Source organism: Syngnathus leptorhynchus, chromosome 3 (assembly GCF_054491065.1).
Source record: "Syngnathus leptorhynchus isolate UIUO chromosome 3, UIUO_Slep, whole genome shotgun sequence".
NCBI lineage: Eukaryota > Metazoa > Chordata > Actinopteri > Syngnathiformes > Syngnathidae > Syngnathus > Syngnathus leptorhynchus.
In genome coordinates this window covers 11,010,600-11,037,104 of record NC_141197.1, presented here as the reverse complement: position 1 = coordinate 11,037,104, position 26,505 = coordinate 11,010,600, and the positions used below count along the sequence as shown (strand labels likewise).

Below are 26,505 nucleotides of genomic sequence, written 5' to 3'. Positions count from 1 at the left end.
ACAAATTGGTCAATGAGTGAATTTTTGTTGTTGGGGAAACTCTTCACCCAAAAGCTCCTATCCTATCTGGCACCTTTCTGTCAAGAAAGTTTGTTGGAGTATCAATAATTTCATTTTTACATCAGTAGATTCCTACAAATATATTCTTGCTAAACTTCATAAAAGCAGTGTGTTTCTTTACCTTGTCGTTCATTATATTTTATTATATATCTGTTATTTTTTCTTTATTATATACATGTAACAAAAATGGTGGGGAGGGATTTGGTGGCTATACTATATAGTAAAGGCATTGAAACTCATTTCAATGGGGAATAGTACTAATTTGCTCTTCAAGTGAATTGGATTTAGCCATGAAACAAATTAAACTCCACTCTACTTACCACTCCATGCACATTGGTTCCACACTTGAAACATAATACATCCCTATTGAACTACATTCTTACAAATTGAAACACTTGATAATTTCTCATACATATTGATTTAATCTACACTGAGGTGGTTTCTAGAGGATTTCTCAAGGTACAATTTAATTTCCGCTGTTGGTTGCCAATTTCTCACCTTTTGGTAATACTACGTATTATGTGAAGAAATGTGGTGATGATAATTGAAGTGGAAATGTACCTTTCTCTCTGTGTGTCAAACTTTACAAACTTTTTTTCCTGTAATGCTCATTTTCCAATAAATATCATGACACAAATAACCACAGAGGAAATATTTCAAAGTGCAGAGAAAACTGTTCTAGCATAAAGAGGCAAAGAGATCTACCTTTCTGCATGATCATGTAGCTGAACAGAACAAGAAAAATTCAATCAGCATCCTGTGATTGATTGTCTCTGACTTAAGTGCTTTTCACTGAACTGTATTTAGGTCTTAGGGGGATAGGATTGTCTTCAAAGGGACTTAACAGATAAATGTTGTTCTTCTCGTGAACTGAATTTGATGAATAATTAGATGGGTGCACTATGTCTTTTTATGTTAATTGTATTATCCCTTCGGGGTCTCTGTATATTCTGTTGAATAGATAAACATCTGCAGGCAATTTATTCAGTCAATAATGAGGCATTTAACTTAGGCTGTACTCACTAAGCATGAAATTTAGCCGCAGCCCAAAGAATTAAGCACGCAGGGCAAATGCCACTTTTGGTTTATCTCTGGGGGAGTGAAAATCAACAGCATGAATCACTTCTAGATGCTATCTGGCCACCAGAGAAGAACTGCAGTGGCACTTCGCTTTGAATGCATTTCTGAATGACACATAAAGACAAGCATCATGAGCATCATGATGAAATGAGATCCACCATAGTCTGAGCGCCTATTATTGCTGAGTCTGCAAATGTGATGTGGCATGGTTTCAATAGATGCTTTTCAAGTCTGAACAAGAAATGTACAACATCTATAAGGTCCTTTTGCAATTGCAACAGTGCAGTGATTTACACTCCTGTTAAATGTATCGAATCAATGTTACACTTTGTATGCACTTGTCGCGTGAATCCAGGACTCGGGCATTGACATTGGCGACATCTCGGAAAGGAAGGCTCTGAGGAAGAGGCTGCAGTGTAAAACCTTCAGATGGTACCTGGTTAACATCTACCCTGAGATGAGGATGTACAGCGAAACTGTTGCATATGGCGTAGTAAGCAATTCCGTATTTTCAACATCACTTCAGCAGCAGCATGTAACATTTCTGTAAACCAGGAAGTCACCTGCGACATAGAACATAACCAACATGACCAATTAATTAGTGCTCCTAAAATCTTTTGCTGTTTTTTTTTTTTAAAAAACATGAACACATTACAACATGAGACAAAAATAATGACGCGCCCCCCCCAACAAAAATAGATTTTCAAACGGCTACTATGCAGCAAATAGAAATGTGCCAATTAATCAGTCACATCTTTATTCTGGTTCACAAAGGTACCATGCTGCTCCCATTCATGTAGACGGTGCAGATTCAATTCCCGGCAAGTGCCCCAATGCCCAGCTACTGCTGGTCCCAAGGCATCTGCCAAAAAAAAAAAAAAAAAAAATCCATATGCTTTGGACCCTAATAAGAACCAAGAAGCTCCTTTTGATTACTGTTCACCCTTAATGGAGGTCAGCAGAGTGACATCCTCGTTTAAACTGTAGATAATGCTAATCCAACTGGAGGACTTTGCAGCAGAATTATATTAGTCAGGAGAACACACACGGCTGCCTAGGCAAATGCTGGCACTGTTTTTACTGGCCCAGGCTGGAATGTCCCTTTCCGCCCACATCTCATCTGAGATGCTCCCTAATGCACAATGACAGTCAGACTGCACTATTATGGCCCCCTGTTGTATGGGTGATTTGTCTTGTACAAACTGACAAATGGCAGCTGGAAACCAAGGAAGCAGGCCAGCCTTATTACATTAATTCATGTCTGTAGACCTCATTATTCTGTGTTTGCGGCATGCATTTGATGTGCTACCCAGTGGCATTGGTTTGACGAGTCGCTACAGCGCCACGCAAAAATAAAATCAACAACACATTTTCTGCATGCATTCATTTTTTTAGTCGTTTTCAAACTCCAAACTAACCAGTCAAACAGTCTTTAATGCGTCACCTAAGCAAACGACTAGCCTTATCTCATTCTTCTTAAACTCTTTTTCAAATGATCAAAAATCAAATCAAATGGTGAGCTGAGAAAGCAACATACTTCCAAATCATTGTACATGTATCCCAGGGACGGATTCACGATTTTTTTTCCCCTCCGGAGGCCAAAGACCGACTTGACTGATACACAGGACTGAGAAAATAATTTATGAATATATTATAGGATATCAAATAAAATGCTGGAGGCGCTTTACTGCGCTGCACAGATTTCTGATGGGGCTCGCCCCGGTTTAGTGCCATCCCTGGTGTATCCTTGAGGGAGGCCCTGCAATCTATCTACACAGTCTAGTAGAGCCGCAACTATTGAGACACATCTCAAATTCAATTAAAACCTTTGGGATCAAAATTTACATTGTAACAAAATTTGGTTGCCACTCCAAGAGGTGCTTTGCAAAGTGCATAAAAATGACATTTTAAAAAGAAAATAGACAATATGTAAAATTGTGCAATGCAGTACATATCTAAATATAAATAAGAAAAAAAATGTGTCAGCAAGGGTTTTACAAACTAGAAAATATTGCACATGTTTAGTTCTTGCACTCGAAGATTGTTGCACATTGATATTATACAATGTTGCACGTGTTTGTATTGCGCTGGAAAATATTGCACGTTTGATCTTATACACAGTTATTTGACCCGGGATTTCAGAGGTCTGTTCAGGACCATGATGGCTCTGGGGAAGAAACTATGCCTGAGCCATTTTGTCCGGGTCTTATGTGACCTGAGGGTAATAAGTCAAACAGGTGTTTGCTGGGGTGGAATGCGTCTTTGATGATGCTGGCCGCTTTGCCAGTGACCTCTGACTGCACAAATCCTCTGTGAAAATGGACTAAGACTCCCACAGACACACCAAAAACTTGTAGAAAGTTTTTAATAAGTAGAATGCTGTTACACAATAGCTGTATTCAAGTGTATAGCTCCATCCTAAGCCGTTTTTGGAAATAGTCTGCCCATCGATTGTCAGTCATGAATGAATGGTTTTAAAATTGCATTGCAAATCAATGATTACTTTAAGGCATCTACTGCCACTTGACATATTTGCCAAGTTCGTCTCCACAGGTATCGTAAAGAATAGCTTCTTTTTTTTTTTTTTTTGCCAAACAAAACTTGAAAGGTTTACATTTAAGCTCTCGGAAAAGACCTAGCGCTGCCTGTGGCTTTACTGATTAGCACATAAAGTAAACGTCTACAGAGCCAGTGGGGAGTGGAATCGTCCCTGGCAGTGTTCCACCGCCGTGCACTCTCAAAGCAAGCACCATTCCTGGAGCACCTTGTGGCGCGCCAATCAGGCAGAGCATGCTCTAATAACTTTTTGACAAGAGCATAGATAATGCTGCAAAATTTGCATTTTTATGAAGCAAAAATGAAGTCCACATTCCAAATTTATGACTTATACGACATTGACTTTATTAATGTAGGGTATATCCTCTTGAATGTTCCTATTTTGTATTTTTGACTCTTTCATGTTTATATTTTCTGCTTTGACTTGCGTTGTATTATACTGAAAGAGCTGTTCTCTCACTTTAGTGCAATCTTTGACTTCTCAACTCAATTTACTCATTTTATTGACTTAACTGACACCAGTCCTATTCGCTAATATTGTGTTTTTTTGTGTCGTACAGCTGAAAAACTCTCTGAAGAATGATGTGTGTCTTGATCAAGGGCCTGAAAATGACAATGTTCCCATCATGTACCTCTGTCATGGAATGACACCACAGGTTTGAGCTCTTTTCTTATTTTACAGCCAGAGCTGCATTTCAAATCATGTCGCTTGGCTGTTGCCTCACAAGTTCAAAATCTAATTGAACTGTTTGTTCAGCGTAGGTCAGCCGAAATAACAGCGACTTTAAATGTCCTCAAATGTTAACGCAGCTTTATTCGCATCTGTGTTTGCCAACCTCATCAAACTGCTATTGATCCCTTCATCCTTCTTTGGCTGAGCAGATTGTTTTCACCTTGCTGAGACAATGTTTAGGTCTTATGTAGTCTGGCTTTCTATTTCACAAATGATAGCAAATTAAGATATTGCATCTTTTTTTTTTTTCATTCTTCTAAATCTATAATTATAAAAGTGGGCTATGAACAATTTACTTTTGCTCCAGGGCTCAATTATGTTGTATCATTTATTTTTCAGCCACGGAGGCATGCAATAGTTAAAGCAAAATGTTGTTTAATCGTTTTAGTGTCCCCTATAGAATGCCGTTTGACTATTTATTCAGTGTCCTTGCTGTCCATGCTTTATGTCCTTCTACTACAAGTACGACCGGACTTGTGATATTATGACATTTTTCTTCCTCTTTCCCATATTTAAATGCAAAGCCTTTTTCTTTTTTGTACGGAGATTATTCCTCCACCAAATGATCAGTATCCCAGCTAAATACAGAAAAGCCGATTCCCTTGAAAAAAAAGGCTGTTTGTAAGAATTATATATTTATGCTTGCTTTGAATCCATCGTGTGTGTGTTGTCTGCTGTCGACATATTCCTCCAGTCAGCAGTTAAATCAAGTAAATAAGTAGATTCGATTCTTCCAAAGATTTTCTAATGTCACAATCCTTTGACACAAAAACATTGAAAATAGTTGGTTAAAAGTTAGTTAGAAAGTTATGAAATCCTCGTTCAGAATTACAGATGGAATGACTTTTTTTTTTTTTTTTAGGTCGATACTGATTATTAGCGGTCAAGAAGCCTGGTCATTGATCATTGGAGCCGAGAAACTATCGACATAAAAAATGAAAAATTCAAATCTCAAACTCTTAACTTTGCTATCTGTAAGCACACGATTATTGAACAACTTTTCCCATTTTCAGCATGTTGAAGGTTCTTTTCTTTTGTTAGACAATAGTCACCTTTTTAAAATTCTAATCAAAAGTTTAGGGAGTCATCAGAAATGGCCTAAAAAGTTGAAATGAAAAACTAGTTAATAACTAATCTAACCCTTTCATCATCCTCTGTGACTGCCTCAGACATCAAAACCAATTTTTTTATGTTCTCACAGAATGTGTACTACACCAGAACTCAGCAGCTTCTGGTGGGTCTCCTTAGTCCCACTGTTGACGATGATGACAACAAGTGCCTAGTGGACGTGAACAGCAGACCACGCCTCATCGAGTGTGGCTATGCCACAGCCAAACGCATGAAACTACACTGGTTCTTCACTCAGGTGACAGCAAATGTTCAGTCGACGCTTTAGATAACAAAACGAAGGGCCTTTTTATTTACTAAGATCTCAAAAAGGGGGAATGATTAGATTAGAATGCGTTTTGTCATACTAGGTGAGATGACATGACTCCTTCAAGCAACTGGCTTCAAGCCAGCTTGTAGTTTCTGAGTTCAAAAAAATTGCATTTGAAAGTACTGTAGATGACGATCTCTCAATTATTGTTATACAACAGCGTTTGTCAAAAGTTTAAAGATAATGTTCTTCTAAACATTTTCATCTTTTCTCAGGGAGGATCTATTCAGAACAGGAAATCAAGAAGATGCTTGGAGCTTGTAGCAAACAGTGACAACGAGTTTGGTTACCAACTCTCTGTACAGAAATGCACTGGACAGAAATGGTTCATCACCAACGTGTTGTATAGCAATTCCCCATGAGCACACCCGACCGACTTTGACTGAGTGACTGCATAGGGAGTTTGCGTCTGTATCTGTGAGTGTAATTCTGCATTCCAAATGATTGGAAAGTAGAAAACATCACACTTGGAAATTCTAACGTCAGCCTTCCATACATTCTAATCAAAGATAATCATAAGAAACACATGGCTGATGACCTTGATCAGTGCGTCATGAGCATTCGAGCTACAACCTCCGAAAATCATGACTTTCATATTGTTTAACATGCTATTTAAAAAAAAACAGTAATGAAAATTGAAATAATTCCAGAAATGTGAAATGGACAAACTCGAGTATGTACTCTGACATTAAAGTGAAAGTAAACCCCAAAATTTTCTTTGTAATAATATGTTCTGTGCAGCCCAACTCATCAATACACAAAGATTTGATTGTTTTGTTTGTGGAATACGAGTTAAACCAACAAAATCCACTGTGAGCAGGTTTCGGGTCATAACCGATCACGGCTCACCGGTTTTCTGAAACTGAGCTGTGATTGGTTGTGCCCTGAGACTGCAGGTGTGATGTCATTTTCAGTCGACGATAACTGCCAGTACAATGCAAAATGGTCGCGTCAAAAGATGAATAAAAACGGATTCATTTTGCTGCTTAACTTATTTTCGGCCAACACAACGTTGATTAGAATACCCTTTTAGACTATTGGGGGCAGATACAGCATATCACTCAAAATAAAATTTTGGGGTTGACATTCCCTTTAAGCGCCGTTCAATTCATTTGTCGTCATATGTTGTCTTCAAATCTCAAAAACCCAAATGGAGGTGGGGAACGGATTACATGATGCCATTAATGCTAAATCATATTGCGAACGTTACATCATTTAAATATGCCCATGGAAAGATGAGCTCGCTGGTATTTCAATTGGTATTTTTACCACAAGGTACAATACTTTGTATATTTTCTGGTTTAAGCAGTACAGTCATATTTTCATTGGATGAAAAAAAGGGTACTGGTGTCTGTGTTTTGAAGCTTTCTTACGGCTACCATGTAGCAATCTGTTCCTGTTGTAAGTATTTTATTTCATGGTCTCAGGTTTGTTTTGTGAATTAGCTGTATATATGTTGATTATTTTTTGTTTGTTAATAACCTGAATATTTTTAATAAGTAAATAAATAAAAAAACATTTAAACTCCTACATTCATGTGCCTTTTTAACAAAGACAACCTCAATGCCCATCAACTATTTAAAATGCAATAAACACTACAAAAACCACTAAAGTCAATGCAAGCAGAGACTTAAGAAAATCAAAGGAAAATATCTTTTGCAGGACAATTAAAAATGTTTACCAATGAAAGTCTGTTCGGGAAGTACGTATGTACCACTACATTGCAACCTTGAGCGCTCCAAAGGGAAGTCGACAACATTCTTGACAAAAACTACTACTTTGCACAATGAATATGAAATATGAATCATCATTTGGAAAATAAGGTGCTTCTTGCTTTTTGTTGGCGTGAGTCTATACAAAGTCAAAGATATTCTTGCACACATGCTGCATCTCAAAAAGTACACAGCATGTAAAGGATGTCAGTGAGTCATGACAAATGCGGAGGATGAAAAATAGGTCCGCTCTCTGCTCCCACTGTTTTGTGCACCTGAGGAGGCGACTGGTGGCCCAGTCTGTTTTCAAAATGTCAGTCCTCATTAGAAACTGCATTCGAGCAGGGCTCAACAGACCATTGCGTTAAATATACATGGAAACCCACTTTCATCAAAAAGACCTCCTTCGCTTGTTCTTAATATAGATGCAACAAGAGCCCCTCTGTATGCTCAAGCAGATCCCGCAGAAAATTACGCACATCAACTTGCTGAATTAGACTTAAATCGGTTAGGGCACAGGTGTCAAACTCAAGGCCCAGGGGCCAGATACGGACCGCCACATCATTTTATGTGGCCCGCGAAGACAAGTTGTGCTTTAAATTAAATATCAACTATAACAGATAAGGTACATTTCAAATTAACTTTTTATATGATTTCTTTTAGATTTGTCTTATCTCAATTTATCATAAATTTGGGCACCCCAACGGAGAAAATCCTCCTTTTGCAGAAATAACTGCCTCTAAACGCTTCCTCTAGCTTCCAATGAGAGTCTGGATTCTGGTTGAAGGTATTTGGACCATTCTTCCTGACAAAATATCTCCAGTTCAGTCAGGTTTGATGATTTGCATATGACAGTATATATGTGTGTATGTAGCATCCCAGTAGTTTGGATTACAGGCTTTGGATGTATTATTTTTCAACCTTATTACTGTGAAAAAAAAAAGAAATATTGCGTCTTTTAGGTGACTGAGTATCAGGAACAGAGTTTAAATGGCTTTGGTTTGGCATCTTCTGCAATACCATTGTATTGTAATGGCTATAGCGACATCTGCTGGTCTACTGAAATTATACAAATTGGAGCAGCGAGATATTAGAAAGTCAATAGAGTACTTTTTGGAAAGACTCAATTATTTTGAAAAAAGAAAAAAAAACAAATTCTGTTCAAATGGCAATTTCACAAATATGTGTGTATTTCTTTTCACATTTTTGATTTTTCTAGTTTTTGCTGGGATCCTTCTCCCAATTTCCCCTCACTTTTAATGGAAAATGTCTTTTTGTTTGGCTTTAAGATTTTTAAGGGTTTGTAAAAGTTTTCTTTTTCTTTCTTTTCCTTTTGCAAGGAGCCACTCAGTGTGTGGCCGTGGTCAGCTACTACTACAACTACTACCATTAATAATAATAATAATAATAATAATAATAATAATAATAATAATAATAATAATAATAATAACTTAATCAAATTACGATGAGTTGGAAAGATCCACTCGCCATAGATAACGACAGGAAGTTGCTTCTGACTTATCGTATTTCTCGGTAAGGTTTAAGGTGAGTTATTAACCCGTAATAGGGCTTGCCATCGAATCAGTTCCGGAATTGGACTGATTGCGAAACGGTGAGTTTTTAGTACGTGACGTCAGCGGGGTAAGCGGATGACGTTTCTAACAGCCCCCATTCAAAAGCGACTACCTCCCTCGTGACGCACGCAGCCAGTCAGCAGTCTTTCTTCTCAGCAGCCGCAAGCCTGTACGACTAGGCCGTCCTCTTATTTATTGGAAACCGAAGCATTCTGGTGATAATTACGTCAAATTATCATCAATTCCCCCTCATTTAATTACTTTTTTTTTTATACTTGTCGAAAAGTGAACATTTAAGCTGACGTTCTTTTTGTAAAAGGTAAGCGCTTTTGGTATTCTACGGCTTGGCCAATGTCAGCTACTTGACCTAGTTTGTGCGATTCCGGAGATTTGATTGTTGTTTTATCTGATGTCAACTGAATCCATAAAATGTATTGTAATAGTTTCGATCATAAGTTATCGTCTGACGATGTCTGCTTAATGGCCATTTGGAGAAGATAGCGACGTACTGGTGGTGGCTATGTGCTAACATCCGGTTTCTTAACAAAGACTCGAGGAAAAACGGCGTCTGGATTCGCTTTTCCTGCTCTCAGTTTGAATTCTTATTCAAATCTAATTTAGTACGACTCTACCAAGATCTTAACTAACGCGGTATCCTCAGTTAACATGAAAATCGCCCTTCCACACTTTTAATTGAATCACCAAATTCTGACAGTAATATTACCTCGATCATGACTGTAAAGCATGATTAATTGAACATACTCGAGAATTCTAAAAATTTTATAGTTGTCGTGTATAAATATATTTGTTTGAATAACCAAAAAATCTAGATCTGGTCCCGGGCCTCTGTCGATCAGATGATTGCCCTGTCACAGAGTCTTTAATCAATCGACTTTATAACAGGTACATTTCCAGTTAATGACGTATTCAGCCGACGCGTCTCGGACAATGTTATGGAAACGAAATGGAGACGTCGATGTTTGCTAAGCTAATGCCTCGTGCCAGGTTAGCACCGCCTGTGTGTACCACTGAGGAATTTTGCTCCACCGGCACGTGGAGCAGTCATGTGCTCAGCGGTCCTTTGGATTAAATCGGGTTTCAGTTCAAATGAGAACGTACTTGGAACGATCGAAAGCAGTTTTAGAATGAAATTGGTCCAAATGAAGGGTCATGTACCATTCCAGTTTTTTATTTTATTTAGTAGAACAATTTAGGGCACGCTATGATCTAACTGTTAACTAGCAAGAAAAAAAAATTCTATCTACTAAAAATCAAAGAGATGGGAAGCAGTTTGAATATGTATTCTCTGTCCTTGGTATCTGGTCTAAGGTCCATGTACTAGGATGTCTTCGGAGGACAGGTTTGGCTACTACGAGTAGGAAAACTAGCCCACAATTATACCCTCCACTGTCTTATTTTTAACATGACAAGTGGTCTTTGGGAATTATCAACAAAAAAAAAAAATGGAATTAACACTTCATGAGCTAAAAAAAAAAAATCCGTCATAGCAAAATTTGCCCAGATTAATGAATGACTAAATGACTTGACATTTTCTACTGCTCACATTGTGCTTCTCACAAATGAAGTTCCATTTGCATGATTTAAGTTAAGATTTTAGGACAGGGGATTCAAATGTCATGGTCACTTTGACTTTGAAAATCCCTTTGAATTTTTAACCATATGAGTTTATTGATGGAATATTTCCTCAACCTTGTCATCCAATTGGCCGTAGCAGAGATATAATTTGGGACCGAGTAATTCAGCCTTTTTTATTCAAACTGACTTGAATTTGTATTGGTGACATCACAAAAGGTGAAGCTTCCCTAAAAATGCACATTTAGACATAATAGACTTCATTTCTCTGGATCCCTTTCTCAAGTTAAAGTGGCCATTCAAACCATACTAGACAATTTTGCAGACTGTCATTTTAGAGAAATGTTGTCACGTTATAAATCTTTTTTTCCTTCACTATGGAAGTATGACCTAAAGCCAGAGAGCCTTTTGAGCATTTAGTTGATGTCCTTGGGTATCCAGTTTAAGTTCCATCAATAAGAATGTTGGTTCTCAGAAATGTTTGGCACAGCAATAATAGGACAAGTTTTTGCTCCGTCGTCGTCGTTGTGTGAAACTGATTTTTGAATAGTTTAAATCTGTACATGCTTGTTGAGTAACAGGATCATTCTTTTCTCGTAGGTTGTTTTTCCCTGATTCCTTCCCAGAACACAATTCTTTACCAAAAATTTGTAGTCAAGCCGCCAAAGTGGAGAGTGTTGTTGCACCAGGGGTTCCTTCTCATTTCAGGTAGCCAATAACACGAGACGCGTTGCTTACTTTCATTGGGAGCGCTCCCGAAACGTATCTAACAGGAAGTATTTCACGCATACACCAGTTCTCGTTTCAATGTGTGTTTTTTCTGTTTGTATCACAGAGTAGGGGGAGCAGGTGGGGGTGCACCTCAGCACTTTCCCAAGGCTGAAAGCAACAGGTGATTTTTATTTTCATTTTTCATCTATGATGTCAGTCAGTTAGTTGCATGTGTGGCAAATCTCTTCAGACCTAAATGTAATCTTAACTATTTTTAAACTTGTTACAGCGAGTTCCTGGGGAAGGCCCCAGGTTCTGCCGCTCAGAGATGGATACCTTCTCGAAGCACTAGACGAGAAGCCAGCTTCTCTGCTGAGAAAGGCCAACACGATGCAATCTTCCGAAAAGTGAGAGGGTGAGTTTTGGCAGGAACGTCTCCACATTGCTGCAGCGGTTTTGCGTTTTGCTCCCAGTTTATTGTGGCTCTCTGCTTTTTTTTTTTTTTTTATTAAGCATACTTAATAAGCTGACACCTGACAAGTTTGACAAACTGTGCCTGGAGCTCCTCAATGTGGGTGTGGATTCAAAGCTTGTCCTGAAAGGAATCATCTTGTTGGTCAGTGTCTATAATTCTTGCATCCATTTGTATAGCGCATTGAGGCACTCATTCGTTATGTGCTTCAATTCACATTTTTGACTTTTGTCCTTTTTAGATTGTTGACAAAGCCCTTGAAGAGCCCAAGTACAGTCAGTTGTACGCTCAGCTATGTCTACGCTTGGCAGAAGACGCGCCAAACTTTGAAGATCCAGCAACAGAAACTCCCGGAACAAAAAAGCAGAATACCGTAAATGCCCCAATATTTTGAAGTTGCATTTGCTGTTTTTGTGACCCTTCTTCATCATTCAGATTTTTTTCTTTTCTTTGTTGCAGACCTTCAGAAGGCTTCTCATATCCAAGCTTCAAGATGAATTTGAAAATCGCGCCAGAAATGTTGAGGGTGTGCAGCATATATTTCTTTGACACTACATGTTTTACGATTTTTTGTCAGGGTCCCGTTTAACTTTCTTTGTTGTTCTTCCTCGATAGTCTTTGACAAACATGACTGCCCTCTCACCTCTGAAGAGGAGGAACAGCGTGCTATTGCAAAGATTAAAATGCTTGGCAACATCAAATTCATTGGAGAACTTGGGAAACTCCACCTTATCCATGAATCCATCCTCCATAAATGCATCAAAACAGTAGGTTCCATTTAGGCAACATACTGTGGTACCTTGACTTAGTAGTGACCAGAATTATTATATAAAACGTTTTGAGGATGTAAAAGAATAGTCTCGAATTACACACCACAGTGCCAAATGTCAGGTGGCTAACAAACTAACATGTTACATGACTGCAGAATGCTGGTATTCTTATAATGAATAAATGTAACAACAAACTATGTTCTGGCGCCGGAAAGACTCAGTCCACATTTTCTGTTCTTTTAAATGGAGAAAGGCGTGTGTTTTTGAATCTGGTCACTCAATGTATGGTTAAAAAAAACAAAACTGTCAGGCAGAACTGGAAATTTCCTGACATGCATTTTTACTTTAAGCTTCTGGAAAAGAAGAAGAGAGTCCAAATTAAGGATATGGGAGAAGACCTGGAATGCCTCTGTCAGATAATGAGGACGGTGGGACCCAAGCTTGATCACGAGAAGGCTCGGGTACGATTGTAGGAAGCGCTGTTGCGAACAAGCAGCCACTTTTAATTGCGATTTATGTAACTCACCAATTTCTTTTTGTTTATCCTCCAGTCCCTGATGAATCAGTACTTTGACCGCATGCACGCCTTGACAAACAACAAGGAATTACCTGCAAGGATTCGCTTCCTGTTGCAGAATACAACGGAGCTGCGGCAGAACAACTGGGTGCCTCGGAAAGCGTATTTTGACAACGGACCAAAGACCATCAGCCAAGTTCGCCAGGAGGCCGTAAAGGTTTGTTGGCATTTTCAATCCCTTGCTTATTCACTCCTCATTCTGGGCCGATGCTAACCCGAATGTGTTTTGCAGGATTTGGGTGTGTTCATTCCACCTCAGTCTGACTGCTTGAGGGCTGACTTTTTCATGGACAATACCTTCCTGGATAGCTCTTTCCTACAGGCCAGGGTCAGATTTGACAAAGAAGGGCTCGGGGGCCTCGCTGACATGTTTGGACAAATGCCCGGTATGCCACAGTAAGGTTGTCTGCATGAGCCACATTGCAACACAATTGCAATATTTTTGGTTTTGCTTATAATTTGTGCAGGGATTGGTATCGGAACGGGTCCTGGAGTTATTCAAGACCACTACTCTCCGACTTTGGGTCGCCACCGCTCTAACCCAATTTTCAATGGCCATATTGGGATTAACAACAACAGCAGCTCGCATCAGCCCCAGTTCGACACAGGGAGCAAGCCTTTTATCAAGCCAATGCAGGTGATTGCCGCTGGGTGTTTTTGTCTTGCTTCCATCCTGTCTATTCTCAACATTACAAATCTTGAACTGTCTGTCACCCCAGGGTCAGGGTTCACCGGTTTTCAGCCATAAACAGAATGGCTCGGTTCAGATGCAGTCCAAGGATATCGGCCCGCGCTTTAGCAAGAAAGGGATACTCAATGTTGATGAGGTACTTAGTTTTCTTAAGATGGTGGGAAGCCCCTCGCTAGGTTCTAATATGACATTAACTTGTCTTGTAAGCAGATGACTTTGGTGATAGTTTTAACTTTAATTTTTATGCCATTAGATCAGCCTGAGGCCAGCACAGTCATTCATCTTAAACAAAAAAGTGCCAAAGCTGCAGCCACAGATGACGATGATGCCACCAAGTGCCCAAGGTTCCCTAATCGGACAGGTAATTGAATGTTATTTTATTTTTAAAAATGGCTTTCAAAAACTTGCGTGGTTAATTGTTTTCTTTTTGTAGTCCCCACAGCTTGGTCTTAAAAGCAACCCTCCACCAATTCAGGAAAAACCTGCAAAGTCCAGCAAAAAACTACCTCCGACTAAGGAAGAGCTGCACAAAATGACGGTAATGTTCTTTCTTTCTTTTTTTTCTTTTTTTTTTTCCACCCCCCCCCCCTTTCATGGCCTTGTACCTCAAAATGTATACGACTTGCAGCTTAACACATTTGGCCATTGCCATGTTTTAGGAGACGCTGATTGCAGACTATATGAACAGCAAGAACGTTTGCGAGGCTGTGGCCGCCGTCAAGGAGATGAAGGCTCCAAAACACTTTTTATCTGAGATGCTAAACAAGATTGTGGTGTCTTCGCTCAGTCGCTCTGACGACGATAAGGAGCTTGCGAGCAACCTGATTCACGAACTCTGTACAGAGGGCCTTGTCACAAGTGAGAACCTTCTGCAGGTGAGTGGAAACAACTCCTACAGCAGCAACACACGCATACAACAAAAGAGCATTAAATCATCTTCCCACCTTTTGTTTGCCGACGCTCCATGAACAGTCCATTCTCGGTGTCCTGGACCAATGTCCCAAGATTGAGGAAGAAGTCCCATTGGTGAAATCGTACCTGGCTCAGTTTGCGGGCCGGGCGGCCGTCGCTGACCTCATCAGCATGACTGATTTGGCTCACCAGCTGGAGAACGGCGCCCATTTCCCGCTCTTCCTGCTCTGTCTGCAACAGATGGTCAAGCTCAAAGATTGCGAGTGGCTTGGCGATGTTTTCCAGAAGAGCAAAGTCAACATGCAGAAGATGCTACCTGGTATGGCTGATACCAGCTCACGTCTAAGCCATCATTTTAGACTCATTTGCTTTTGTTTAGGAAAGTTGTTCCACAATCAAATCTGTCTCCAGCAAATCTCTTCACCACTAGATAAATTATCTGGCACATTACCACAATATCTGGCTTGGTTATCCAAAAGTGGGCAACCCAAAACCTTTTAGCCAACAGTTTGTTCTTTGGGGATTTTCTACCCCAAATCTAAATTCAAAGTTTGGCGCACTCAAATTGTTAATAAATGTGCAATCAAAGCTCCAGTATTTATTGGGGTAGAGTGTCACTGTGTTTTATCTCCCTTCCTTAGAAATGGACCAGAACAAGGACCGCATGTTGGAGATTCTGGAGGGCAAAGGCCTGAGCTTTTTGTTCCCACTGATGAAGCTGGAGAAGGAGCTTCTGAAGCAAATCAAAGTGGACCCATCTCCGCAGTCCATCTACAAGTGGATTAAAGATAACATCTCTCCCAAACTGCACACCGACAAAGGCTTTGTCAACATCCTCACCACCAGGTAGGTACACTACACCCTCCTTCATGCACATAGGCTTTTTACTCAGCTTGCTCTCATTGTCATTTTTTTCCCCTGATAGTTTCTTGCAGTACATTGCCTATGAGATCAACCCAGATGACGACGAAGAGCAGCTGGCAGCACCTAGCAAAGAGCAGCTCGATGAGGAGAAGCAGCTGCTGCTTTCTTTCAAGCCCGTCATGCAGAAGTTCTTGCACGAGCACACTGACTTGCAAGTCAGTGCACTCTATGCGCTGCAGGTCCACTGTAACGCCAAACAATTCCCCAAAGGTGACCACCACCACAGGCACGCACGCGTTCGCACACATGCAAGTAGAAATGCTAAACGTGTTCTCTGTTTCCAGGCATGCTGCTGCGCTTTTTTGCCTATTTTTATGACATGGAAATCATCGAAGAAGAAGCCTTCCTAACATGGAAAGAAGACGTCACCCAAGAGTATCCGGGAAAAGGAAAAGCCTTGTTTCACGTACGTTCACTCCCCTCAAACAACTTGATGCGTGCACATGAAGCTGCATCGCAACAAAAATTAAACGCCCTAATGTTCAAGCTGACCATAATTTCATCCACTTTCCTGAAAATAACCGGCGTGATTTGTTTGCCATGCAGGTGAACCAGTGGCTCACCTGGCTGGAGACTGCTGAAGATGAGGAGTCAGAGGATGAAGATTACTAAAATCCCCTCCCGCAGTGTTGGAATTTGAGTCCCCTTTTTACTACTTTGCCTCTGTCAGCAACAACGCCGCTGTTACTAATCGACTACAGCCAGCGTCAACATGTAATGGTTCTATTTAAAGACGTAATTTGTCCCAAGTATATTTTGGAATTGATTTACATTTAGGGTAACAGGAGGTGTTTTGGCGAACATACACACGGTTTCATAATCAGGTTGCAGTTATCATGTGCTGCTGTTTACAAATGAGAACATACATTATCAAGAGGCTCATTTTTATCTGTTTTTAGATGCACTTTGCTGCACATCACGAGTTGTTGCAATAGTATCATACATGTTCTTAATTTTGATATAAAGAACAATCCTAAATTGCAGATTTGTGTGTTTGACAGCTGTGTGCAAGCTCATCTGATCATTTTGTTTTCTTGTGTTGAATTTGACACCGGGCTGCCATTTTGTATGTTTGGCATACGGCACAAGTAACTAATGATGAGAGCGCCAATAAGTTGCCATTTATGTTTTGTTTCTTTTTTTTTTCTCTAAGCAATGAATTCATTTTGCTTCTAAGATTTCTGACGCTTTCAAAATAGTTTGATGGTAGTTTTTTTTTTTTTTAAATAAATCATGTATTTTGGAGTGTGGATATTAATGTGCTGTAAAATAAATCTGTGTTGCCTTTTTTAATTTATCACTTTTTATAAATATACCTCTGTATCTGACTATACTTGAAAGTGTTTTATCATCGAGACAGCCAAAGTTTAGTTTCCAGTTTGCCATATAGTCGGGGTTTTTAAGTGGTCTCTTTAATCTTCTTGCATGTGACCACCTGCGCTTTCTTTTGGGTGTCGATGTAACGTAAGTAACGGTTGAGTGGGCATCTGCAGATCATCCTTGAATAAAATACATTTCACGGTCGCTGGTTTGTGTGTTGCTTGGACAGCCAATTCAGTGGTGCCTTGTGCCATGTAACTCATCTTAATTCCTGTTTTCAAAATTGATTATATACTGGTGCTGAAAATGGACTTTGGAAACGGCAACAATAAAAGATCAGCATTTCAAGCTGTTTTATGTTACTCTTTATTAGGGGTGTGCATCTCCAGTGACTTTCATGCATGTCTTGGTAAATGGGGCTAGCGTGGCAAGGAGGTTCATTCTAAAGTGCAGCAATTCAACTCAATTGTAGTACCAACTCAGGTTTCAGAGGGTATAATGCAATGAGTTGTCATTTTACAATACGTACTTGGCCAGTGATGCAGATTTATTTTTCAAAAGATGCCTTATATTGTCATCCCTTTAACAAAGGATTGGATATGTACATCGATACAATCCAAGGAGGTTATATTTTAAAAATTGAATGACTCGGTCTGATTCACTGCACTTAGTTTTTATGACACTGGCAGTGTTTATCAATCCATTTCCTCACGCCTACCGCTTATTCTCTAGAACAATTTAAAATTAACCAAATTAAAATGAAATAAAACTTAATCAAATCTCCCCAAAATTTATAAAGTCAGATATGCAATGCGTCTTGCCACACCAGGATTTTGGTATTTTGGCCTGTTTTGCGACCCTAATAATGTAGCATTATTAAGTGGTCAAGCTATTAATTCTTGATCATTCTTGACACACGTAAAGAGGCAATTCACCATTTACAAGGAAAACATACTGTTTTTGATTCTTTAAACCGAGGTGACAACTCATCCGGCATTGCGAGTTTCTATAACTAAATCAGCGAAGTCGTAAAAATGAAAATGTAGTCATTTGTCCGATCGGACGCAGTTTTCGGTTGCACAATCTGTGTACTGGCTTCCGGTGTAAGCCACCAATTTACGTCCAGGCTATTTGGCTGCACTGGCATTAAAGTTTCTGTCAATTGCATTTGTTTGTTTTTTCCTCCAAGATGTCTCGAGGGTCTATCGAGATCCCTCTGCGGGACACGGATGAGGTAAATCTTGTTTTTATGCTGGCTCTCAAACGGCCGCTGCTGTGTTATTAGCAGTGTGTGCTATTGCTAACCTCAGAATTGTTCTTCACTGTATTAGTGCTTCATTTGTGACATAGACACTATATGTCCAAATTAGCGTTTCTGTATTTTAATATACATTGGTAAAATATTGTAAATCGGTGTGGTGTTGCTAATCAGACATACACACCAAAATACTACCTTTCACTGTCCGCAAAACGGAACGGAAGTCATATTCCTGCAGATGGAATATGATTGTCTTCTTTATTAATTTGCATCTAATCATCAAATTGATTTAAATGTAATAATAAAATTTCATCCTGCAGGTCATCGAGCTTGATTTTGATCAACTGCCTGAAGGTGATGAGGTCATTAGTATCCTGAAGCAGGAGCACACACAGCTCCACATATGGATTGCCTTGGCGGTGAGTATATCTACTTTTTGCAGATGTAAAGCTCCTCATATAAGCAATGAAACAATGACACTACCTTGTTTTCTTCTCTCAGCTGGAGTACTACAAGCAGGGCAAAACAGAGGACTTTGTCAAACTCCTGGAGGCGGCACGTATCGATGGGAACCTGGATTACAGCGACCACGAGAAGGATCAGATGACATGTCTAGACACTCTGGCAGCTTACTACGTGCAGCAGGCACGCAAGGAAAAGAACAAAGATGCCAAAAAAGAGCTCATCACACAGGCCACACTCTTGTACACAATGGCAGACAAGATCATTATGTATGATCAGGTGAGATCAATATCTCAGAGCAGGTGATTAAAAAAAAAAAAGAAGTGTTTATGTTGAATGAATGAAACTCCTCTTGTCTTGTTCAGAACCATTTGCTGGGTAGAGCTTGTTTTTGCCTACTGGAAGGAGACAAGATGGACCAGGCTGACGCTCAGTTCCAGTTTGTCCTCAACCAGTCCACTAATAACATCCCTGCGTTACTTGGCAAGTTGAACACGATAAAATTAAGGTTTTTAGGAATATCGCAACACTTTACTGTTGTTATGGAGGATGGTTACAACCTTGTCCGGTTGTATTTAATTTTTGATGCCCATCTTGATGTTTTGTAGGAAACATTTCAGAGAAACAATTATTCAACCGATTTATTTGTTTGTTTGCGTTTTGTGCATTTGTTTTCATTCATTCATTTATTTATTTTGGTTTATTTATTTGACTTTACAACTCAAAAGGAGTTTCAAAGCTTCAACTGACGGATTAGTTTTGTACAACTTTGTTTTGGATTTGTCATTTTTTTATTATTAGGAGAGTTTACAATGTCATTTTAATCAAATGATAGAATTAGAACAATAATGTACAAGCATTGTTGTAGCACCAGCCACTGAAGAAGAGAAGTAACATTAATTTGAAAAAACAGAACAGGAGCTCGTCCATCAAAACAAAAACCTCTGCATGATCATAAACCACGTTGAACAATACAATTGTGCAAATAATGAGACTTGACCCACTGATATAGCTCACCTTTTTGTTGTTTATTAGGAAAGGCGTGCATCTCCTTCAATAAAAAAGATTACAGAGGAGCACTGGCATACTACAAAAAGGCTCTGCGCACAAACCCCGGCTGTCCAGGTAAAGGTTTTAAACCGTTGCCTTCACTTTTCTAGTCATGCATACATGACATGCTGTATCGCATTGATTTTTGGATGTGACCAGCTGAGGTAAGGCTGGGCATGGGCCACTGCTTCGTCAAGCTCAACAAACTGGAGAAAGCTCGCCTGGCGTTCGGTCGGGCCCTGGAGCTCAACCCCAAATGCGTGGGAGCCCTCGTGGGCCTGGCAGTGCTGGAGCTCAACAACAAGGAGGCCGACTCCATCAAGAACGGAGTGCAGCTCCTGTCGCGCGCTTACACCATCGACCCCAGCAACCCAATGGTGCTCAACCACCTCGCCAACCACTTCTTCTTCAAAAAGGTAGCCAAGTTTCATCACACCCGCTCTCTCAACGTCCTTTTGAATGCCGTTGACATTGTTTGCCGTTATCTGCTTTCAGGACTACAGCAAAGTTCAGCACCTGGCATTGCATGCTTTCCACAACACGGAAGTGGAGGCCATGCAGGCGGAGAGCTGCTACCAGTTGGCTCGATCTTTTCATGTGCAGGTAGCATCCATGGCAATTGTGACGTAGCGTCCATCTGATTTAATACAGAAATTGTTCTTTCTCCATACTCCATGTCATTCATCTTTCCTCCTCTGACCTCAGGAGGATTATGACCAAGCCTTTCAGTATTACTACCAGGCCACCCAGTTTGCTTCGTCCACCTTCGTGTTGCCCTTCTTCGGCCTGGGACAGATGTATGTTTATCGAAGAGACAAAGAGAATGCAGCCCAGTGCTTCGAGAAGGTTTTAAAGGCCTACCCCAACAACTATGAGACCATCAAGATTCTGGGCTCCCTGTATGCAACGTCTGACGACCAGGAAAAACGAGACATTGCCAAAGTACGTATATCCTAAATACTCAACAAATCTGTCATATTTGTGCAGTGTTGCCACTGTGCCATACTATTGATGTCGAGTCTAGAGTGTGGCATACCTCTCAGCCTAATGAAAAAAGAAACTCAACCATTTTTTTACAAACCAGGACCTAAAAATACTCAGCTCTTCAGTTACTACTTATTCCATTATCATAGATTGGATGAAAGTAGACCTTATTATTACAAGAAATCTTCATCTTTGCTTCGTAGGGTCACTTGAAGAAGGTAACCGAGCAGTACCCCGACGACGTGGAAGCCTGGATCGAGCTGGCTCAGATCCTGGAGCAGACCGACATCCAAGGCGCGCTGTCTGCGTACGGCACAGCCACCCGCATCCTGCAGGAGAAAGTGCAGGCGGATGTACCGCCGGAGATCCTCAACAACCTGGGGGCGCTTCATTTCCGTCTGGGTAACCTGGAAGAGGCCAAGGTAGAGACCCGTGACTCTAAATTGCATCACATTTTGACTGTTGCGTAACCACAGAGTTGGTAGCTGGTATGTTAATGGCACAAAAACCACCGCCATGTTTTTAAGGGACAATAGGGCTGTGTTGCAAATGATAGGCATTAAAACGAAACATTTCTCCTCCTCCAGAAATACTTCCTTGCCTCTCTGGACCGGGCCAAAGCCGAGGGAGAGCACGACGAGCACTACTATAACGCCATTTCCGTCACCACCTCCTACAATCTGGCACGACTGTACGAGGCCATGTGTGAATTCCACGAGGCGGAGAAGCTCTACAAAAACATTCTGAGAGAGCATCCCAACTATGTGGACTGTACGTACACCAAATCTACAACTATACATCACGCAGCTGAAGTATGATGAGAGGTGATTGCGCAACATTTCTTTTTGGCTTGCAGGCTATTTGCGACTCGGCGCGATGGCACGCGACAAAGGAAATTTCTACGAGGCTTCTGATTGGTTCAAAGAGGCCCTTCAGATTAATCAGGTATATTTTGGTCAAAGAATCTGGTAATGTCATTCCAGACCACCGTCACCATTCTCTCTTACTGTTTGTTGCAGGATCACCCGGATGCCTGGTCCCTCATAGGTAACCTCCACTTGGCCAAACAGGAATGGGGACCCGGTCAAAAGAAGTTTGAGCGTATTCTGAAGCAGCCGTCCACGCAGAATGACACCTACTCCATGTTGGCTCTGGGCAATGTGTGGCTGCAGACCCTCCACCAGCCCACAAGAGACCGCGAGAAGGTAGTCACAAAAGAATATATTTCTCTTCTTTCTCAAGAGGATTATGCAGACATTTTGATGGAGCACATGGGCCAAGCAGTACTTTGTCTCCTAAAACCTCTGCCGGGGTGTGACGTCGACCAACATGGGGAACTGGAATGCAGTCCCCTACAATTTTTAAGGAGAGTCTGGCTACAATTGTGTGTGTCCAAGGAGGAAATACACGAGGAATTTAGTATTTTATTTTTTTATTTAATAACTTTTTTTCATAGTCCTGCTGGTTTTGAGATACAGTATGCAAATATTTTAGAATATTTTTGTTTTCTAAACACAGCCAGTGGTCTCTCCTGAGCTGTAAGTTAGTTTATTGGTTAGCAGAGTATGCAAAAGTTGTTTACATTTGTGTAAGGCTGAGGCCAAAGATGCCCTTTAATTTAGGTGAGCATGGCGTTTACATTTATATACATTATTTAATTTACTGTTCATTATTTGTGGAACTCTGCATTCTACTGACCTTTCCTTATCAATGTTCTCATGTGTTCAGGAAAAGAGACACCAGGATCGCGCCTTGGCTATTTACAAACAGGTCCTGCGAAATGATGCCAAGAACCTCTATGCGGCCAACGGAATTGGTGTGTTGAGCTTTCTTTGTTTTTAAAAACAAACACCAGTGCCAGATGTTGATCTCAGACGGAATATCTCGTATCCAGGTGCCGTCCTTGCCCATAAGGGCTACTTCAGAGAGGCCCGGGATGTGTTTGCACAAGTGAGGGAGGCTACGGCCGACATCAGCGATGTGTGGTTGAATCTGGCTCACATCTACGTGGAGCAGAAGCAGTACATCAGCGCTGTGCAGATGGTAAGAGGAATATTTATTGCCAACTATTGTGTCTGTGCATCAATGAGAGCACTAAATTGTGAATTTCTACTGTGCAGTATGAGAACTGCCTCAAGAAGTTTTACAAACACCAGAACACGGAGGTGTTGCTCTACTTGGCGCGAGCACTCTTTAAATGTGGCAAACTCCAGGAGTGCAAGCAGATGCTGCTGAAGGTAAATTTTACCCAAAAAAAAATTGTATTTATTCCATGACCATGTTTTTTTTTTAATTTAATATAAATAGTTTAAAAAATAAGTCCAGTTTCTCTGGCATTTAAGGATAGCTATGTTGAATTGGGTGGTGGTCCCTGAACCTCAAAAGTGTTGAGAACCTCTGTCATCAAAAGGTCTTTCTTTTGTCATTTTGCTCTATGAGCTGTTGTAATGGCTTGTCGTGTTACATTCAGGCCCGCCACGTGGCACCCAATGATACGGTCCTCATGTTCAACGTGGCCCTGGTGCTTCAGCGGCTCGCCACTCTGGTGCTGAAGGATGAGAAGAGTAACCTGAAGGCTGTGCTGAGCTCTGTCAAAGAGCTGGAACTCGCTCACAGGTAGCAGTGGTCACTTTCCACTCAGGGACGTGCACACCTTTGATTGACAGTTGGACGGTGCGGAGCGGGCCATTTGTAAAAACGCTTGTTCCTCACATCCTTGTCCCTTCTCAGGTATTTCAGTTACCTCAGCAAAGCTGGAGACAAGATGAGATTTGACCTTGCACATGCAGCTTCTGAAGCCAGGTATGTTTGGAAACGCAAACAAGTGTTTGTTTTGTTGTATCTCAAGCCGCCTGTGTATTTGGGCTTACTGCACCAATTACTGCAATTGTGTTTTTCTCACTTGTCCATATTGTCTCTTTAAAGTTTGGTCTCCGTCTGCTCCAATTGTTTTTTTTTTTTAATGCATCTGCTAGATTATAATAATCGTGTTGGATTGGATTCTTTCTCGTGTCCTAATTTGACCACGTGTGTTGTTTGTTGGCAGGCAATGTTCTGATCTGCTGAGTCAGGCTCAGTACCACGTGGCACGCGCCAGAAAACAGGACGAGGAGGAGAAGGAACTCCGGGCCAAACAAGAACAAGAGCGCGACCTGTTACGCCAGCAGTTGATGAAGGAGCAGGTACGTAAATCACAGCCAAGATTTCAGGGTTGGCGGTGTGATCTGCTGACATTGTGGTCCTCAAAATAAACTGTCCAGGAGGAGAAGAAGAGCCGGGAAGCTGAGGAGCAGAAGAAGCTGCTGGAACAGAGAGCTTTGTATGTAGAGAAGACCAAGAACTTGCTCAACTTCACCGAGGGCGTCTCCAAGGAGAGGAAAAAGGGCGGTGGTGGTGGCGGACGTGTGAGTGACGCACACTTTGATCACACACAGACTAGGGCGAATGTAGCGCAAAAAAAAAAAACATGACTTCTCTCTGTCCACTCCTAGCGCAAGAAGGGAGGCGACATGGACGAGTTTGTCAATGACGACTCCGACGAAGATCTGCCCGTGAAGAAAAAGAAGAAGAAGAAGGCAGCCAGCGGGAGCGAGCAAGACGAGGGTGAAGACGGAGAAAAGAAGGCCCGCCGAAAGAGAAAGAAGTGAGTGTGCCAGTGACATCTGTCACCGATTGAACAGTCACTAAATTTAATGTTAAAACTAAGCATAATCTTAATGGTTGAAGCTTTTTTTTATGGAATATAGTACATTTAATAATACAATCTGTAATATTTTAAATGCATTCACACCAGATATTCTCGAACAGTTTTCAACCATTGATTTTGTGGAACTGAGTCTTTATTTTTTTGCTGCCACAGAGGTAGAGAAGACAGCGATGAAGACGGAGGAGGAGCACAATCCAAGAAGCAGCGCAAAACCAAAGAGCGCAAGAGGATCGAAAAGGTACCCTCGAACTGACACTTAACAAAGCCCAAAAATGGCTTCTTCCAAATCCATATAAGGCGTGCAAAAATATTAGAGCCGTACAAAACTAGTTTTGATTGAACTGATGTTTTTTAGCTCTTTCGAAATAGTAAAACTATTTAGCACATTACAACTGTTTTTGCTGGTTCCCTCTAGTGTTCCATGAATGAACCACTAAGTACTTTTCATGGGTTTGGATTTCATTTTGAAGAACAGTTTTTTTTTGGTTTTTTAAACACGTATTTTGGCTCAGTTTTTATTTTAATGCATTTTCATTTGTTCTGATTTTTGTATGTTAATTTTCAAACTCTAATGTTACAGTGGCTTACAATAATATGAAGTAGAATTTTTAGGTGGTAATTGCTGTAAGGACAAAAAGATGCAATGAGTGAAAAATGTTGAATCTAATACTGTAGACAGCTAGATTGATTTTATTTTTATTTTTTCCAAAATTTTCTGATGTCCTTTTTCAGTTTCAGCTTGAGCGTCCCCCGCCTTCTCTCAAAGGCAAGATCAAGTCAAAGGCAATTATCTCGTCTTCTGAGTCTTCAGACGAGGATGGCCTGAAAATAGCAGAGGACAGGTAAAAAGCAAGCGGAAGGAGATGGCGCCGCAGAAATGATGTCTTACGAATTCACTTTTCTCCTCTTCAGGAACCAAAGAGACAGCGGTTCCGGGTCCGACGATGATGATGACAACGACCACCACAGGAAGCGCATCGTATCGGAAAGCGACTCGGACGCCGGTAGGAACCGCTCCGGCAGCGAGGCGGGCAGCCCTCAGGGAAGGAACCGCTCGGGCAGTGAAGCGGGCAGCCCTCAGCGATCCATGGGCAGCCCCCAGCGCTCGGCAGGCTCCGACGACGATGACTCTGGCAGCGACCGTCCGGTGAAGAAGAGGAGGGCGCAGCAGCAGTCCGACTCGGACCAGTCAGACAACGAGAGCAAGAGGTCGGGATCGGACGACGAGTCCCGACCCGGTTCACCTGTGGCGGCATCAGAGCGAGAATCCGAACCGGGGTCTGACAACGAAGGGTCCCCTCGCCACTCTGACAATGCGTCAGAACCCGAGGGCTCCAACAATGACGATGACAGTGATTAGGTTTTGACAGACTTGCCTCATTCATGCCTAGACTTAGTTTTTCTTTTTTAGAACAGCATTACCATGTACTGTTTTATTTTGTTGTGTCCCAAAAGATGAATGTTTGAAAAGTGGGAAATACTGTATTTTATGTCAATCTAAAGACAAATGACATTAAAAAAAAAAAGTTCACTTTTTTCACAGCGTTTCCAAAATTTTCATTGGTACTGTATGTTTGGTGTGCTATAACAGGCAACTTGGAAACAAACAGTTAATGCACAATTGTCACAGGCAGTCAATTTGGCAGTAGAGAAGCAGAGGAAAAAGGGGCTGATGGAGGGTGCTGGGTGGGGGCGGGGGTGGGGGTTGTCAGCTGGTTTTGATGTCAAGTGAATATAAGCACAAGAGCATCTTGAAGACTTCTTACGTGAATCAGACCATTGGCCAAATAACAATGACAATAATATAGATTTAAGCATTTGTTTGTCTTTCAGAAGAGCTGCACTGGCTTGTGAGGTAAGAATTTATTATTACAATTGAAATCTCTTTTTATATTTATTTATAAAATATCATTGACCACAAG

General features: G+C 40.9%; 3 protein-coding genes across 5 annotated transcripts in view; all 3 read left to right on the top strand.

Annotated features, from left to right (window-relative positions):
* The window catches only part of galnt18b (UDP-N-acetyl-alpha-D-galactosamine:polypeptide N-acetylgalactosaminyltransferase 18b), a 47,162-nt gene extending 39,776 nt beyond the window's left edge, over positions 1-7,386 (top strand). For 2 of the 3 annotated variants that reach the window (XM_085906941.1, XM_085906943.1), the window contains exons 8-11: positions 1,496-1,633; positions 4,257-4,352; positions 5,631-5,795; positions 6,083-7,386. In XM_085906941.1, the coding sequence (XP_085763067.1) occupies positions 1,496-1,633; positions 4,257-4,352; positions 5,631-5,795; positions 6,083-6,229 (546 nt within the window). In that variant the 3' untranslated portion in view covers positions 6,230-7,386. The remainder of the gene's footprint in view (positions 1-1,495; positions 1,634-4,256; positions 4,353-5,630; positions 5,796-6,082) is intronic. The other variant, XM_085906942.1, reaches the window with a different exon arrangement.
* A 3,110-nt stretch (positions 7,387-10,496) lies between these two features.
* Positions 10,497-17,476, top strand: eif4g2a (eukaryotic translation initiation factor 4, gamma 2a). Its single transcript, XM_085907194.1, has 21 exons — positions 10,497-10,528; positions 11,347-11,454; positions 11,582-11,638; positions 11,747-11,872; positions 11,971-12,073; positions 12,171-12,302; positions 12,389-12,455; positions 12,545-12,696; positions 13,050-13,160; positions 13,251-13,433; positions 13,509-13,662; positions 13,744-13,913; positions 13,996-14,103; positions 14,221-14,328; positions 14,401-14,505; positions 14,627-14,842; positions 14,940-15,198; positions 15,521-15,725; positions 15,805-16,013; positions 16,088-16,209; positions 16,350-17,476. The coding sequence occupies exons 1-21, from the start codon at positions 10,497-10,499 to the stop codon at positions 16,413-16,415; spliced, it is 2,793 nt and encodes a 930-aa protein (XP_085763320.1). The 3' UTR covers positions 16,416-17,476.
* A 702-nt stretch (positions 17,477-18,178) lies between these two features.
* ctr9 (CTR9 component of Paf1/RNA polymerase II complex) lies at positions 18,179-26,145 on the top strand. Its single transcript, XM_085908171.1, has 23 exons — positions 18,179-18,357; positions 18,702-18,800; positions 18,883-19,122; positions 19,209-19,326; positions 19,879-19,968; positions 20,053-20,309; positions 20,389-20,496; positions 20,599-20,835; positions 21,081-21,299; positions 21,465-21,648; positions 21,734-21,822; positions 21,897-22,082; positions 22,606-22,693; positions 22,772-22,920; positions 22,998-23,114; positions 23,348-23,493; positions 23,608-23,679; positions 23,924-24,059; positions 24,138-24,281; positions 24,369-24,520; positions 24,737-24,821; positions 25,316-25,425; positions 25,496-26,145. The coding sequence occupies exons 1-23, from the start codon at positions 18,313-18,315 to the stop codon at positions 25,941-25,943; spliced, it is 3,519 nt and encodes a 1,172-aa protein (XP_085764297.1). The 5' UTR covers positions 18,179-18,312; the 3' UTR covers positions 25,944-26,145.
* Positions 26,146-26,505: the final 360 nt, after the last annotated feature.